At 51.0% G+C, this 19,430-nt stretch overlaps 1 protein-coding gene across 1 annotated transcript in view; it reads right to left on the reverse strand.

Moving 5' to 3' along the window:
• The window catches only part of LOC138358653 (cuticle protein 16.5-like), a 22,163-nt gene extending 4,900 nt beyond the window's left edge, over window positions 1–17,263 (reverse strand). Inside the window, exons 1-2 of the mRNA XM_069316719.1 lie at window positions 17,026–17,263; window positions 15,922–16,440 (exon numbers count right to left, since the gene is read on the reverse strand). Coding sequence (XP_069172820.1) covers window positions 15,922–16,440; window positions 17,026–17,263 — 757 coding nt within the window. The remainder of the gene's footprint in view (window positions 1–15,921; window positions 16,441–17,025) is intronic.
• Between the last annotated feature and the right edge of the window lie 2,167 nt (window positions 17,264–19,430).

Consider the following 19,430-nt stretch of genomic DNA (forward strand, 5'->3'; position numbering starts at 1 on the left):
AAATTTTTATAAAATCAACAAATGGACTTTGGACTAAAATGTCTACTAAACGTTGTAGAAGCACAAACTCTACATAGAATGTGTAATTTGCATGTAAATTTATTAATAAATGAAAGCTCTGAAGTACTTTGAAGTTGTAAATTACTTTCCTGAGTAAAATAAAGATCCAAGTTCGGCCACCTGTAGCTGAGCTTGACTTTGACAGATTTCGTTCATAATTGGCACCCTTGCAGATAGGCATCCATTGAGCAAGGTGTGCAAGTTTCATGCAAATCCCTTGATAACAAACGAAAAAAAAATTGACAAAAAAAAAAAGAAAAAAAAAATTACATATATATATACACATACATATTTACATATATTGCACATACATATTACAATTATTACAAGAGTTTGTGCTTCTACAGCACACAGTAGACATTTTAGTTGACACATGTGTTCCCTGAGATTATTTGAGAATGTTGAACATTCGTTGCATAATACGTTGTGTATTTTTTTTCTCCTTTTCTGTTTAGGGTGTGATGGTGAAACTTGGACCAGTTGCAGCCCTTTCTATACCCATTTCATACATAAATTTATAAGCAAATTGAACAACTTTTATTTAACCAGAATATGCCCCCCTTAAATAGACAATGTTAACATTACCAATACAAATGAGGGGCAGTTATTTTGCTCATACATAGATAAGACACTGAACTTCAGCACCCACATACAGCACATAGCCAAAAAGGTCTCAAAAATGGTTGGTAAAATTTATAAAATCAGATATTATGTTCCCCACTCTGCTCTCCTCCCATTATACTATACACTTATCTATCCATTATTAATTAAAAATTAATATTTTTTTAACATTTTATATATTTATTTATATATACAAGAGTTCTTACATTCTTGTACAGCCACTAGCATGCATAGCATTTCAGGCAAGTCCTTAATCCTAATTTTCACACACACACACACATCCCTTGGAAGCAGCCCATAGCAGCTGTCTAACTCCCAGGTACTTATTTACTGTTAGGTGAACAGATGCATCAGGGCAAAAGAAACTGCCCATTTGTTTCTACCTCAACCGGGGGTTTTGAACCATGACCCTAGGGACAATGAACCTCGAGTGAGGTCCACTCAGCCGTCAGGCTCCTATCTTACATACGGTATCAGTGCATGGGGTTCAACAACTGCAAATTACCTAAAGCCTATCATCACTCAGCAAAAATCTGCTGTCACAACTAAATTAAAATCCCTCTTCACACAACATACACAGCCCCTCTATTTTATTCCTTTAACATGCTAAACATACACTCAATCCACACATTCTCATGTGCTAAATACATGTACATAACCTTGTTCCTAAATGCTAACCTTGATCTGAAAGTTTTCCTTGATAGATCTTATACAACCCATAAGCACCACACCAGAAATAGATATTATATAAATAGAAATATATACTCTTTGATATCCACCAGCGTCAGACTAAATGTGTGCAAATACTCCATGCAAGTAAAAAGGCCCACTAGTCTTTGGAACTCACTCCCTGAAGAATTAAAATATTGTCCAACCCATGCCCTGTTCAAAAGTTAAATAAAAAAGTACCTAATTTCATCCTCATAGTTTTCTACCTTGCGCTTCAAACTCAAATTGTATCTTGTACTACTAACTTCCCCAATATTAGTACTTAAGACATACATCCTTGACAGTGTACTAGCCTCTGTCAACTTATGTTGTAGTTATTGGGTAAGGACTAACCCAAAACACTATGCCTGTTAGTGGGTTTGAATGAATGTAAAAATACCAATTTTAAGTAATCTCACCAACCCATTGTACCTTCTTGCAAATAAATTTATATTATTATTATAAATTTCATGTTAGTTTATACAAAAAAATAAAAATAAATAATAATTACCAAGTAGAAACCGTATGATTTTCTTCAAATAGATGATAGCAGTTTGGTGGCCACCATCTATTAGCTGGAAGACCTGCAATGCATGGGCTGCCGGCTGGTACAAGCAACAGCCTGTTGGAGCAGAATAGAGAATAACCAAAAAATGCTATTTTTATAAGAACTATCTAGTAAAGCGACTAGTACGCACAGCGTTTCAGGCAGTTATCTTGAGGTTATCTTGAGAAGATTTCGGGGCTTTAGTGTTCCCGCGGCCCGGTCCTCGACCAGGCCTCCACCCCCAGGAAGCAGCCCGTGACAGCTGACTAACACCCAGGTACCTATTTTACTGCTAGGTAACAGGGGCATAGGGTGAAAGAAACTCTGCCCATTGTTTCTCGCCGGCGCCTGGGATCGAACCCAGGACCACAGGATCACAAATCCAGCGTGCTGTCCGCTCGGCCGACCGGCTCCCCCAGCATATAATATATATATATATATATATATATATATACCGTACATATTATTATTATGAATACATACATACATACGGGACAAAGAGCCAGAGCTCAACCACCGAAAGCACAACTAGGTGAGTACACCCACACACACACACATATATATTTTGAGTTTTCAGTCGCATATAGTCCTGGGGACCATTCAGGCTTGTTCGCACACATATATATATATATATATATATATATATATATATATATATATATATATATATATATATATATATATATATATATATATATATATATATATATATATATATTGGTAGCAGTCTTTCCTGTAGACATATATTATTAAATATGACCGAAAAAGTAAGATTAATAATTCTAACACGAATTTTCTCGATCTTTCGTACATTTCTTTTCACTGTTGGTGGTAATTCAAAAATCAATTCTCCAAAATTCATTTTTATTTCTAGTCTGACGCGACACTTGAGCGCGATTCGTAAAACTTATTACATTTTCAAAGACTTTAGCTTACACATACACAACTGAATAGAACTTACACATCTTCGATTTGTTATATCTACATTTGAGTGAGGTGGATGGGTTGAGGTAATATTAATAGGGGTATTAAATTCCTAAACACAAGACAGAACACGAAACAATGGGTATTGAATGGAAGTGATTTGTAGAAAGCCTATTGGTCCATATTTCTTGATGCTTCTGTATTGGAGCGGAGTCTTGAGGTGGGTAGAATATAGTTGTGCATTAATTGGTTGTTGATTGCTAGTGTTGACTTCTTGATGTGTAGAGCCTCGCAGACGTCAAGCCGCCTGCTATCACTGTATCAATCGATGATTTCTGTGTTGTTTACTAGGATTTCTCTGGCGATGGTTTGGTTGTGGGAAGAGATTATATGTTCCTTAATGGAGCCTTGTTGCTTATGCATCGTTAAACGCCTAGAAAGAGATGTTGTTGTCTTGCCTATATATTGGGTTTTTTGGAGCTTACAGTCCCCAAGAGGGCATTTGAAGGCATAGACGACGTTGGTCTCTTTTAAAGCGTTCTGCTGTGTGTCTGGAGAGTTTCTCATGAGTAGGCTGGCCGTTTTTCTGGTTTTATAGTAAATCGTCAGTTGTATCCTCTGATTTTTGTCTGTAGGGATAACGTTTCTATTAACAATATCTTTCAGGACCCTTTCCTCTGTTTTATGTGCTGTGGAAAAGAGACCAACGCTTTAAAAGAGACCAACGTCGTCTATGCCTTCAAATGCCCTCTTGGGGACTGTAAGCTCCAAAAAACCAAGTATATAGGCAAGACAACAACATCTCTTTCTAGGCGTTTAACGATGCATAAGCAACAGGGCTCCATTAAGGAACATATAGCCTCTTCCCACAACCAAACCATGGCCAGAGAAATCCTAGTAAACAACACAGAAATCATCGATAGATACAGCGATAGCAGGTGGCTTGACATCTGCGAGGCACTACACATCAAGAAGTCAACACCAGCAATCAACAGCCAATTAATGCACAACTATATTCTACCCACCTCAAGACTCCGCTCCAATATAGAAGCATCAAGAAATATGGACGAATAAGCTTTCTACAATCACTTCCATTCAATACCCATTGTTTCGTGTTCTGTCTTGTGTTTAGGAATTTAATACCCTATTAATACCACCTCACCCCATCCACCTCACTCAAATGTAGATATAAACAAATCGAAGATGTGTAAGTTCTATTCAGTTGTGTATGTGTAAACTAAAGTCTTTGAAAATGTAATAAGTTTTACGAAACGCACTCAAGTGTTGCGTCAGACTAGAAATAAAAATGAATTTTGGAGAATTGATTTTTGAATTACCACCAACAGTGAAAAGAAACGTACGAAAGATCGAGAAAATTCGTGTTAGAATTATTAATCTTACTTTTTTGGTCATATATATATATATATATATATATATATATATATATATATATATATATATATATATATATATATATATATATTTATATATATATATATATATATATATATATATGTCGTAACTAGTAGCCAGAACGCACTTTTCAGCCTACTATGCAAGGCCCGATTTGCATAATAAGCCAAGTTTTCCTGAATTAATATATTTTCTCTATTTTTTTTCTTATGAAATGATAAAGCTACCCATTTCATTATGAATGAGGTCAATTTTTTTTATTGGAGTTAAAATTAACGTAGATATATGACCGAACCTAACCAACCCTACCTAACCTAACCTAACCTATCTTTATAGGTTAGGTTAGGTTAGGTAGCCGAAAAAGTTAGGTTAGGTTAGGTTAGGAAGGTTAAGTAGTCGAAAAAACATTAATTCATGAAAACTTGGCTTATTAGGCAAATCGGGCCTTGCATAGTAGGCTGAGAAGTGCGTTCTGGCTACTAGGTACGACATATATATATATATATATATATATATATATATATATATATATATATATATATATATATATATATATATATATATATATATATATATATATATATGTCGTACCTAATAGCCAGAACGCACTTCTCAGCCTACTATTCAAGGCCCGATTTGCCTAATAAGCCAAGTTTTCATGAATTAATGTTTTTTCGTCTACCTAACCTACCTAACCTAACCTAACCTAGCTTTTTTGGCTACCTAACCTAACCTTACCTATAAATATAGGTTAGGTTAGGTTAGGTAGGGTTGGTTAGGTTCGGTCATATATCTACGTTAATTTTAACTCCAATAAAAAAAAATTGACCTCATACATAGAGAAAAGGGTTGCTTTATCATTTCATAAGAAAAAAATTATAGTAAATATATTAATTCAGGAAAACTTGGCTTATTAGGCAAATCGGGCCTTGAATAGTAGGCTGAGAAGTGAGTTCTGGCTACTAGGTACGACATATATATATATATATATATATATATATATATATATATATATATATATATATATATATATATATATATATATATATATATATATATATATGTCGACCCTAGTAGCCAGAACGTCGTACTCGGCCTACTATGCATGGCCTGATTTGCCTAATAAGCCACCACACTACCAGCATGAGCCACACAACCAGCAGGAGCCACCACACTACCAGCAAGAGCCACCACACTATAGCAGGAGCCACCACACTACTAGCAGGAGCCACACTACCAGCAGGAACAACACTACAAGCAGGAGCCACCACACTACCAGCAGGAGCCACAACACTACCAGCAGAAGCCACCACATTACCAGCAGGAGCCAGCACACTACCAGCCGGAGCCAAACTCCCAGCAGGAGCCACACTACCAGCAGGAGCCACACTACCAGCAGGAGTTACACTACCAGCAAGAGCCACACTACCAGCAGGAGCCACACTACGATTAGGAGTCACACTACCAGCAGGAGCCACACTACCAGCAGGAGCCACACTACCAGCAGGATCCACCACACTACCAGAAGGAGCCATCACACTACCAATTGGAGCCACACTACCAGCAGGAACCACACTACCAGCAGGAGCCACACTACCAGTAGGTGTCACACTACCAGCAGGAGCCACACTACCAGCAGGAGCCACACTACCAGCAGGAGCCACACTACCAGCAGGATCCACCACACTACCAGCAGGAGCCGTGACACTAATAGCAGGAGCCACACTACCAGCAGGAGCCACACTACTAGCAGGAGTCCACCACACTACCAGCAGGAGCCACCACATTACCAGCAAGAGCCAGCACACTAGCAGCAGGAGCCACACTACTAGCAGGAGCCACACTACCAGCAGGAGCCACACTACAAGCAGGAGCCACCACACTACCAGCAGGAGCCACCACGTTACCAGCAGGAGCCACACTACCAGCAGGAGCCACCACATTACCAGCAGGATCCATACTACCAGCAGGAGCCACCACACTACCAGCAGGAGCTACACTACCAGCAGGAGCCACCACACTACCAGCAAGAGCCACCACACTACCAGCATGAGCCACCACACTACCAGCATGAGCAACACTACTAGCAGGAGCCACACAACCAGCAGGAGCCATACTACAAGCAGGAGCCACCACACTACCAGCAGGAGCCACCACACTACCAGCAGAAGCCACCACATTACCAACAGGAGACTTACTACCAACAGGAGCCACCACACTACCAGCAGGAGCCACACTACCAGAAAAAACCACTACACTACCAGCAGGAGCCACCACACTACGAGCATGGGCCACACTACCAGCAGGAGCCACCACACTACCAGTAGGAGCCACACTAATAGCAGGAGCCACACTACAAGCAGGAGCCACACTACCTGCAGAAGCCACCATACTACCAGCAGGAGCCACCACAATACCAGCAGGAGCCACCGCACTACCAGCAGGAGCCACACTACCAGCAGAAGCCACCACATTACCAGCAGGAGCCAGCACACTACCAGCAGGAGCCAAACTACCAGCAGGAGCCACACAACCAGCAGGAGCCACACTACCAGCAGGAGCCACCATATTAGCAGCAGGAGCCACCACACTACCAGCAGGAGACCAGCAGGAGCCACCACACTACCATCAGGAGCCACCACATTACCAGCAGAAGCCACCACACTACCATCAGGAGCCACACTACCAGCAGGAGCCACCACACTACCAGCAGGAGCCACCACATTACCAGCAGGAGCCACACTACCAGCAGGAGCCACCACACTAACAGCAGGAGCCACACTACCAGCAGGATCTACCACACCACCAGCAGGAGCCATCACACTACCAGCAGGAGCCACACTACCAGCAAGAGCCACCACACTACCAGCAAGAGCCACACTACCAGCAGGAGCCACACTAAAAGCAGGAGCCACACTACCAGCAGAAGCCACACTACTAGCAGGAGCCACCACACTACCAGCAGGAGCCATCCGCTACCAGCAGGAGCCACACTACCAGTAGGAGCCACACTACCAGCAGGAGCCACATTACCAGCAGGAGCCACTACACTACCAGCAGGAGCCACCACACTACCAGCAGGAGCCACACTACCAGCAGGAGCCACATTACCAGCAGGAGCCACTACACTACCAGCAGGAGCCACCACACTACCAGGAGGAGTCACACTACCAGCATGAGCCACACTACCAGCAGGATCCACCACACTACCAGCAGGAGCCCTCACACTACCAGTAGGAGTCACACTAACAGCAGGATCCACACTACCAGCAGGAGCCACACTACTAGCAGGAGCCACCACACTACCAACATGAGCCACACTACCAGCAGGAGCCACACTACCAGCAGGAGCCACACTACCAGCAGGAGCCACCACACTACCAGCATGAGCCATCACACTACCAATTGGAGCCACACTACCAGCAGGAACCACACTACCAGCAGGAGCCACACTACCAGTAGGTGTCACACTACCAGCAGGAGCCACACTACCAGCAGGAGCCACACTACCAGCAGGAGCCACACTACCAGCAGGAGCCACACTACTAGCAGGAGTCCACCACACTACCAGCAGGAGCCACCACATTACCAGCAAGAGCCAGCACACTAGCAGCAGGAGCCACACTACTAGCAGGAGCCACACTACCAGCAGGAGCCACACTACAAGCAGGAGCCACCACACTACCAGCAGGAGCCACCACGTTACCAGCAGGAGCCACACTACCAGCAGGAGCCACCACATTACCAGCAGGATCCATACTACCAGCAGGAGCCACCACACTACCAGCAGGAGCTACACTACCAGCAGGAGCCACCACACTACCAGCAAGAGCCACCACACTACCAGCATGAGCCACCACACTACCAGCATGAGCAACACTACTAGCAGGAGCCACACAACCAGCAGGAGCCATACTACAAGCAGGAGCCACCACACTACCAGCAGGAGCCACCACACTACCAGCAGAAGCCACCACATTACCAACAGGAGACTTACTACCAACAGGAGCCACCACACTACCAGCAGGAGCCACACTACCAGAAAAAAACCACTACACTACCAGCAGGAGCCACCACACTACGAGCATGGGCCACACTACCAGCAGGAGCCACCACACTACCAGTAGGAGCCACACTAATAGCAGGAGCCACACTACAAGCAGGAGCCACACTACCTGCAGAAGCCACCATACTACCAGCAGGAGCCACCACAATACCAGCAGGAGCCACCGCACTACCAGCAGGAGCCACACTACCAGCAGAAGCCACCACATTACCAGCAGGAGCCAGCACACTACCAGCAGGAGCCAAACTACCAGCAGGAGCCACACAACCAGCAGGAGCCACACTACCAGCAGGAGCCACCATATTAGCAGCAGGAGCCACCACACTACCAGCAGGAGACCAGCAGGAGCCACCACACTACCATCAGGAGCCACCACATTACCAGCAGAAGCCACCACACTACCATCAGGAGCCACACTACCAGCAGGAGCCACCACACTACCAGCAGGAGCCACCACATTACCAGCAGGAGCCACACTACCAGCAGGAGCCACCACACTACCAGCAGGAGCCACACTACCAGCAGGATCTACCACACCACCAGCAGGAGCCATCACACTACCAGCAGGAGCCACACTACCAGCAAGAGCCACCACACTACCAGCAAGAGCCACACTACCAGCAGGAGCCACACTAAAAGCAGGAGCCACACTACCAGCAGAAGCCACACTACTAGCAGGAGCCACCACACTACCAGCAGGAGCCATCCGCTACCAGCAGGAGCCACACTACCAGTAGGAGCCACACTACCAGCAGGAGCCACATTACCAGCAGGAGCCACTACACTACCAGCAGGAGCCACCACACTACCAGCAGGAGCCACACTACCAGCAGGAGCCACATTACCAGCAGGAGCCACTACACTACCAGCAGGAGCCACCACACTACCAGGAGGAGTCACACTACCAGCATGAGCCACACTACCAGCAGGATCCACCACACTACCAGCAGGAGCCCTCACACTACCAGTAGGAGTCACACTAACAGCAGGATCCACACTACCAGCAGGAGCCACACTACTAGCAGGAGCCACCACACTACCAACATGAGCCACACTACCAGCAGGAGCCACACTACCAGCAGGAGCCACACTACCAGCAGGAGCCACCACACTACCAGCATGAGCCATCACACTACCAATAGAAGCCACACTTCCAGCAGGAGCCACACTACCAGCAGGAGCCACACTACCAGCAGGAGCCACACTACCAGTAGGAGTCACACTACCAGTAGGAGCCACCACACTACCAGCAGAAGCCACCACATTACCAGCAGGAGCCACACTACCAGCAGAAGCCACCACACTACCAGCAGGAGCCACACTACCAGAAAAAGCCACCACACTACCAGCAGAAGCCACCACATTACCAACAGGAGACTTACTACCAACAGGAGCCACCACACTACCAGCAGGAGCCACACTACCAGAAAAAAACCACTACACTACCAGCAGGAGCCACCACACTACGAGCATGGGCCACACTACCAGCAGGAGCCACCACACTACCAGTAGGAGCGACACTACCAGCAGGAGCCACACTACAAGCAGGAGCCACACTACCAGCAGAAGCCACCATACTACCAGCAGGAGCCACCACAATACCAGCAGGAGCCACCGCACTACCAGCAGGAGCCACACTACCTGCAGAAGCCACCACATTACCAGCAGGAGCCAGCACACTACCAGCAGGAGCCAAACTACCAGCAGGAGCCACACTACCAGCAGGAGCCACACTACCAGCAGGAGCCACCATATTAGCAGCAAGAGGTACCACACTACCAGCAGGATCCACACTACCAGCAGGAGCCACCACACTACCATCAGGAGCCACCACATTACCAGCAGAAACCACCACTCTACCATCAGGAGCCACACTACCAGCAGGAGCCACCACACTACCAGCAGGAGCCACCACATTACCAGCAGGAGCCACACTACCAGCAGGAGCCACCACACTACCAGCAGGGTCACACAACCAGCAGGATCTTCCACACTACCAGCAGGAGACATCACACTACCAGCAGGAGCCACACTACCAGCAAGAGCCACCACACTACCAGCAAGAGCCACACTACCAGCAGGAGCCACACTAAATGCAGGAGCCACACTACCAGCAGGAGTCACACTACCAGCAGGAGCCACCACACTACGAGCAGGAGCCATCCGCTACCAGCTGGAGCCACACTACCAGTAGGAGCCACACTACCAGCAGGAGCCACATTACCAGCAGGAGCCACTACACTACCAGCAGGAGCCACCACACTACCAGCAGGAGCCACACTATTAGCAGGAGCCACCACACTATCAGAAAGAGCCACCACACTACCAGCAGAAGCCACACTACCAGCAGGAGTCACACTACCAGCAGGAGCCACACTAACAGCAGCAGCCACACTACCAGCAGGAGCCACACTACCAGCAGGAGCCACCACACTACCAACATGAGCCACTCTACCAGCAGGAGCCACACTACCAGCAGGAGCCACACTACCAGCAGGAGCCACCACACTACCAGCATGAGCCATCACACTACCAATAGGAGCCACACTACCAGCAGGAGCCACACTACCAGTAGGAGTCACACTACCAGTAGGAGTCACACTACCAGCAGGAGCCACACTACCATCAGGAGCCACACTACCAGCAGGATCTACCACACTACCAGCAGAAGCCATCGCACTACCAGCAGGAGCCACACTACCAGCAAGAGCCACCACACTACCAGCAAGAGCCACATTACCAGCAGGAGCCACACTACTAGCAGGAGCCACACACCCAGCAGGAGCCACACTACCAGCAGGAGCCACCACACTACCAGCAGGAGCCACACTACCAGCAGGAGCCACATTACCAGCAGGAGCCACTACACTACCAGCAGGAGCCACCACACTACCAGGAGGAGTCACACTACCAGCATGAGCCACACTACCAGCAGGATCCACCACACTACCAGCAGGAGCCCTCACACTACCAGTAGGAGTCACACTAACAGCAGGATCCACACTACCAGCAGGAGCCACACTACTAGCAGGAGCCACCACACTACCAACATGAGCCACACTACCAGCAGGAGCCACACTACCAGCAGGAGCCACACTACCAGCAGGAGCCACCACACTACCAGCATGAGCCATCACACTACCAATAGAAGCCACACTTCCAGCAGGAGCCACACTACCAGCAGGAGCCACACTACCAGCAGGAGCCACACTACCAGTAGGAGTCACTAGGAGCCACCACACTACCAGCAGAAGCCACCACATTACCAGCAGGAGCCACACTACCAGCAGAAGCCACCACACTACCAGCAGGAGCCACACTACCAGAAAAAGCCACTACATTACCAGCAGGAGCCACCACACTACGAGCATGGGCCACACTACCAGCAGGAGCCACCACACTACCAGTAGGAGCGACACTACCAGCAGGAGCCACACTACAAGCAGGAGCCACACTACCAGCAGAAGCCACCATACTACCAGCAGGAGCCACCACAATACCAGCAGGAGCCACCGCACTACCAGCAGGAGCCACACTACCTGCAGAAGCCACCACATTACCAGCAGGAGCCAGCACACTACCAGCAGGAGCCAAACTACCAGCAGGAGCCACACTACCAGCAGGAGCCACACTACCAGCAGGAGCCACCATATTAGCAGCAAGAGGTACCACACTACCAGCAGGATCCACACTATCAGCAGGAGCCACCACACTACCATCAGGAGCCACCACATTACCAGCAGAAACCACCACTCTACCATCAGGAGCCACACTACCAGCAGGAGCCACCACACTACCAGCAGGAGCCACCACATTACCAGCAGGAGCCACACTACCAGCAGGAGCCACCACACTACCAGCAGGGTCACACAACCAGCAGGATCTTCCACACTACCAGCAGGAGACATCACACTACCAGCAGGAGCCACACTACCAGCAAGAGCCACCACACTACCAGCAAGAGCCACACTACCAGCAGGAGCCACACTAAATGCAGGAGCCACACTACCAGCAGGAGTCACACTACCAGCAGGAGCCACCACACTACGAGCAGGAGCCATCCGCTACCAGCTGGAGCCACACTACCAGTAGGAGCCACACTACCAGCAGGAGCCACATTACCAGCAGGAGCCACTACACTACCAGCAGGAGCCACCACACTACCAGCAGGAGCCACACTATTAGCAGGAGCCACCACACTATCAGAAAGAGCCACCACACTACCAGCAGAAGCCACACTACCAGCAGGAGTCACACTACCAGCAGGAGCCACACTAACAGCAGCAGCCACACTACCAGCAGGAGCCACACTACCAGCAGGAGCCACCACACTACCAACATGAGCCACACTACCAGCAGGAGCCAAACTACCAGCAGGAGCCACACTACCAGCAGGAGCCACCACACTACCAGCATGAGCCATCACACTACCAATAGGAGCCACACTACCAGAAGGAGCCACACTACCAGTAGGAGTCACACTACCAGTAGGAGTCACACTACCAGCAGGAGCCACACTACCATCAGGAGCCACACTACCAGCAGGATCTACCACACTACCAGCAGAAGCCATCGCACTACCAGCAGGAGCCACACTACCAGCAAGAGCCACCACACTACCAGCAAGAGCCACATTACCAGCAGGAGCCACACTACTAGCAGGAGCCACACACCCAGCAGGAGCCACACTACCAGCAGGAGCCACCACACTACCAGCAGGAGCCATCACACTACCAGCAGAAGCCACACTACCAGCAGGAGCCACGCTACCAGCAGGAGCCACTACACTACCAGCAGGAGTCACCACTCCACCAGCAGGAGCTACACTACCAGCAGGAGCCACCACACTATCAGCAAGAGCCACCACACTACCAGCTGGAGCCATACTAACAGCAGAAGCCACCACACTACCAGCAGGGACCACACTACCAGCAAGAGTCACCACACTACCAGCAGGAGCCACCACACTACGAGCAGGAGCCACCACACTACCAGCATGAAATCCCACACTACTAGCAGGAGCCACACTACCAGCAGGAGCCACCACATTACGAGCAGGAGCCACCACACTACCAGCTGGAGCCACCACACTACCAGCAGTAGCCTCACTACCAGCAGGAGCCACCACACTACAGGAAGGAGCCACCATACTACCAGCAGGAGCCACCACACTACCAGCAGGAGCCACCACACTACCAGCAGTAGCCACACTACCAGCAGGAGCCACCACACTACAGGAAGGAGCCACCATACTACCAGCAGGAGCCACCACACTACCAGCAGGAGCCACCACACTACCAGCAGGAGCCACACTACCAGCAGGAGCTACCACACTAGCAGCAGGAGCCACCACACTACAAGCAGGAGCCACCACATTACCAGCAGGAGCCACCACACTACCAGCAGGAGCCACACTACCAGCAGGAGCCACCACACTTCTAGCAGGAGTCACCACATTACCAGCAGCAGCCACACTACCAGCAGGAGCCACCACACTGCCAGCAGGAGCCTCCACACTACCAGCAGGAGCCACATTACCAGCAGGAGCCACCTCACTTCCAGCAGGAGCCCCCACATTACCAGCAGAAGCCACCACACTACCAGCAGGAGCCACCACATTACCAGCAGGAGCTACACTACCAGCAGGAGCCACCACACTACCAGCAGGAGCCACCACACTACCAGCAAGAGCCACACTACCATCAAGAGCCACATTACCAGCAGGAGCCACCACACTTCCAGCAGGAGCCACCACATTACCAGCAGGAGCCACACTACCAGCAGGAGCCACCACACTACCAGCACGAGCCACACTACCAGCAGGAGATACACTACCAGCAGGAGCCACTACACTACCAGCAGGTGCCACCACACTACCAGCAGGAGGCCCACTACCAGCAGGAGCCATCACACTACCAGCAGGAGCTACCACACTACCAGCAGGAGCCACCACACTACTAGCAGGAGCCACCACACTACCAGCAGGAGCCACCACATTACCAGCAGGAGCCACACTAACAGAAGGAGCCACTACACTACCAGCAGGAGCCACCACACTACCAGTAGGAGCCACACTACCAGCAGGAGTTACACTACCAGCAGGAGTTACGCTACCAGCAGGAGCCACACTACCAGCATGAGCCACACTACCAGTAGGAGTCACACTTCCAGCAGGAGCCACACTACCAGCAGGATCCACACTACCAGCAGGATCCACCACACTACCAGAAGGAGCCATCACACTACCATCAGGAGCCACACTACCAGCAGGAGCAACCACACTTCCAGCAAGAGCCACACTACTAGCAGGAGCCACACTACCAGCATGAGCCACACTTCCAGCAGGAGACACCACACTACAAGCAGGAGCCACACTACCACCAGGAGCCACACTACCAGCAGGAGCCACACTACCAGCAGGAGCCACACTACCAGCAGGAGCCACCACACTACCAGCAGGGTCACACTACCAGCAGGATCTTCCACACTACCAGCAGGAGACATCACACTACCAGCAGGAGCCACACTACCAGCAAGAGCCACCACACTACCAGCAAGAGCCACACTACCAGCAGGAGCCACACTAAATACAGGAGCCACACTACCAGCAGGAGTCACACTACCAGCAGGAGCCACCACACTACGAGCAGGAGCCATCTGCTACCAGCTGGAGCCACACTACCAGTAGGAGCCACACTACCAGCAGGAGCCACATTACCAGCAGGAGCCACGACACTACCAGCAGGAGCCACCACACTACCAGCTGGAGCCACACTATTAGCAGGAGTCACAACACTATCAGAAAGAGCCACCACACTACCAGCAGAAGCCACACTACCAGCAGGAGTCACACAACCAGCAGGAGCCACACTAACAGCAGGAGCCACACTGCCAGCAGGAGCCACACTACCAGCAGGAGCCACCACACTACCAACATGAGCCACACTACCAGCAGGAGCCACACTACCAGCAGGAGCCACACTACCAGCAGGAGCCACACTACCAGCAGGAGCCACCACACTACCAGCATGAGCCATCACACTACCAATAGGAGCCACACTACCAGCAGGAGCCACACTACCAGCAGGAGCCACACTACCAGAAGGAGTCACACTACCAGTAGGAGTCACACTACCAGCAGGAGCCACACTACCAGCAGGAGCCACACTACCAGCAGGATCTACCACACTACCAACAGAAGCCATCGCACTACCAGCAGGAGCCACACTACCAGCAAGAGCCACCACACTACCAGCAAGAGCCACATTACCAGCAGGAGCCACACTACTAGCAGGAGCCACACACCCAGCAGGATCCACACTACCAGCAGGAGCCACCACACTACCAGCAGGAGCCATCACACTACCAGCAGGAGCCACACTACCAGCAGGAGCCACGCTACCAGCAGGAGCCACTACACTACCAGCAGGAGACACCACTTCACCAGCAGGAGCTACACTACCAGCAGGAGCCACCACACTATCAGCAAGAGCCACCACACTACCAGCAGGAGCCATACTAACAGCAGAAGCCACCACACTACCAGCAGGGACCACACTACCAGCAAGAGTCACCACACTACCAGCAGGAGCCACCACACTACGAGCAGGAGCCACACTACCAGCAGGAGCCACCACATTACCAGCAGGAGCAACATTAACAGCATTAGCCACCACACTACCAACATTAGCCACCACACTACCAGCAGGAGCCACCACACTACCAGCTGGAGCCACCACACTACCAGCAGTAGCCACACTACCAGCAGGAGCCACCACACTACAGGAAGGAGCCACCATACTACCAGCAGGAGCCACCACACTACCAGCAGGAGCCACCACACTACCAGCAGTAGCCACACTACCAGCAGGAGCCACCACACTACAGGAAGGAGCCACCATACTACCAGCAGGAGCCACCACACTACCAGCAGGAGCCACCACACTACCAGCAGGAGCCACACTACCAGCAGGAGCTACCACACTAGCAGCAGGAGCCACCACACTACAAGCAGGAGCCACCACATTACCAGCAGGAGCCACCACACTACCAGCAGGAGCCACACTTCCAGCAGGAGCCACCACACTTCTAGCAGGAGTCACTACATTACCAGCAGGAGCCACACTACCAGCAGGAGCCACCACACTGCCAGCAGGAGCCACCACACTACCAGCAGGAGCCACATTACAAGCAGGAGCCACCTCACTTCCAGCAGGAGCCCCCACATTACCAGCAGAAGCCACCACACTACCAGCAGGAGCCACCACATTACCAGCAGGAGCTACACTACCAGTAGGAGCCACCACACTACCAGCAGGAACCACCACACTACCAGCAGGAGCCACACTACCAGCAAGAGCCACATTACCAGCAGGAGCCACCACATTACCAGCAGGAGCCACACTACCAGCAGGAGCCACCACACTACCAGCACGAGCCACACTACCAGCAGGAGATACACTACCAGCAGGAGCCACTACACTACCAGCAGGTGCCACCACACTACCAGCAGGAGGCCCACTACCAGCAGGAGCCATCACACTACCAGCAGGAGCTACCACACTACCAGCAGGAGCCACACTACCAGTAGGAGCCAGCACACTACCAGCAGGGGCCACACTACCAGCAGGAGCCACCACACTACTAGCAGGAGCCACCACACTACCAGCAGGAGCCACCACATTACCAGCAGGAGCCACACTAACAGAAGGAGCCACTATACTACCAGCAGGAGCCACCACACTACCAGTAGGAGCCACACTACCAGCAGGAGTTACACTACCAGCAGGAGTTACACTACCAGCAGGAGCCACACTACCAGCATGAGCCACACTACCAGTAGGAGTCACACTTCCAACAGGAGCCACACTACCAGCAGGATCCACACTACCAGCAGGATCCACCACACTACCAGAAGGAGCCATCACACTACCATCAGGAGCCACACTACCAGCAGGAGCAACCACACTTCCAGCAAGAGCCACACTACTAGCAGGAGCCACACTACCAGCATGAGCCACACTACCAGCAGGAGACACCAAACTACAAGCAGGAGCCACACTACCACCAGGAGCCACACTACCAGCAGGAGCCACACTACCAGCAGGAGCCAAACTACCAGTAGGAGTCACACTACCAGCAGGAGCCACACTACCAGCAGGAGTCACACTACCAGCAGGAGCCACACTACCAGCAGGATCCACACTTCCAGCAGGATCCACCACACTACCAGAAGGAGCCATCACACTTCCATCAGGAGCCACACTACCAGTAGGAGCAACCACACTTCCAGCAAGAGCCACACTACCAGCAGGAGCCACACTACCAGCATGATCCACACTACCAGCAGGAGCCACCACACTACAAGTAGGAGCCACACTACCAGAAGGAGCCACACTACCAGCAGGAGCCACACTACCAGCAGGAGCAACACTACCAGTAGGAGTCACACTACCAGCAGGAGCCACACTACCAGCAGGGGCCACACTACCAGCAGGATCCACCACACTACCTGCAGGAGCCGTCACACTACTAGCAGGAGCCACACTAGCAGCAGGAGCAACCACACTACCAGCAAGAGCCATCACACTACGAGTAGGAGCCACACTACCAGCAGGAGCCACACTACTAGCAGGAGCCACCACACTACCAGCAGGAGGTACCACATTACCAGCAGGAGCCACACTACCAGTAGGAGTCACACTACCAGCAGGAGCCACACTACTAGCAGGAGTCACACTACCAGCAGGAGCCACACTACTAGCAGGAGCCACCTCACTACCAGCAGGAGCCACCACACTACCAAAAGGAGCCACACTACCAGCAGGAGCCATCACATTACCAGCAGGATCCACACTACCAGCAGGAGCCACCACACTACCAGCAGGATCCACACTACCAGCAGGAGCCACCACACTACCAGCAAGAGCCACCACACTACCAGCAAGAGCCACCACACTACCAGCAGAAGCCACACTACTAGCAGGAGCCACACTACCAGCAGGAGCCACCACACTACCAGCAGAATCCACCACATTACCAGCAGGAGCCACACTACCAGCAGGACCCACCACACTACCAGCATGAGCCAAACTACCAGAAGGAGCCACTACACTACCAGCATGAGCCACCATACTACCAGCATGGGCCACACTACCAGCAGGAGCCACTACACTATCAGTAGGAGCCACACTACCAGCAGGAGCCACACTACAAGCAGGAGCCACACTACCAGCAGGAGCCAACATACTACCACCAGGAGCCACCACACTACCAGCAGGAGCCACCGCACTACCAGCAGGAGCCACACTACCAGCAGAAGCCACCACATTACCAGCAGGAGCCAGCACACTACCAGCAGGAATTACACTACCAGCAGGAGCCACACTACCAGCAGGAGCCACACTACCATTAGGAGTCACACTACCAGCAGGAGCCACACTACCAGCAGGAGCCACACTACCAGCAGGGTCCACCACACTACCAGAAGGAGCCATCACACTACCAGCAGGAGCCACACTACCAGCAGGAGCAACCACACTTCCAGCAAGAGCCACACTATTATCAGGAGCCACACTACCAGCATCAGCCACACTACCAGCAGGAGCCACCACACTACAAGCAGGAGCCATCACACTACCAATTGGAGCCAAACTAGCAGCAGGAGCCACACTACCAGCAGGAGCCACACTACCAGTAGGAGTCACACTACCAGCAGGAGTCACACTACCAGCAGGAGCCACACTACCAGCAGGATCCACCACACTACCAGCAGGAGCTATCACACTAATAGCAGGAGACACACTACCAGCAGGAGCCACCACACTACCAGCAAGAGCCATCACACTACCAGTAGGAGCCACACTACTAGCAGGAGCCACACTACTAGCAGAAGTCCACCACACTACCAGCAGGAGCCACCACATTACCAGCAGGAGCTATCACACTAATAGCAGGAGACACACTACCAGCAGGAGCCACCACACTACCAGCAAGAGCCATCACACTACCAGTAGGAGCCACACTACCAGCAGGAGCCACACTACTAGCAGGAGTCCACCACACTACCAGCAGGAGCCACCACATTACCAG

The sequence above is a fragment of the Procambarus clarkii genome, chromosome 85 (genome assembly GCF_040958095.1).
Source record: "Procambarus clarkii isolate CNS0578487 chromosome 85, FALCON_Pclarkii_2.0, whole genome shotgun sequence".
Taxonomy (NCBI): Eukaryota; Metazoa; Arthropoda; class Malacostraca; order Decapoda; family Cambaridae; genus Procambarus; species Procambarus clarkii.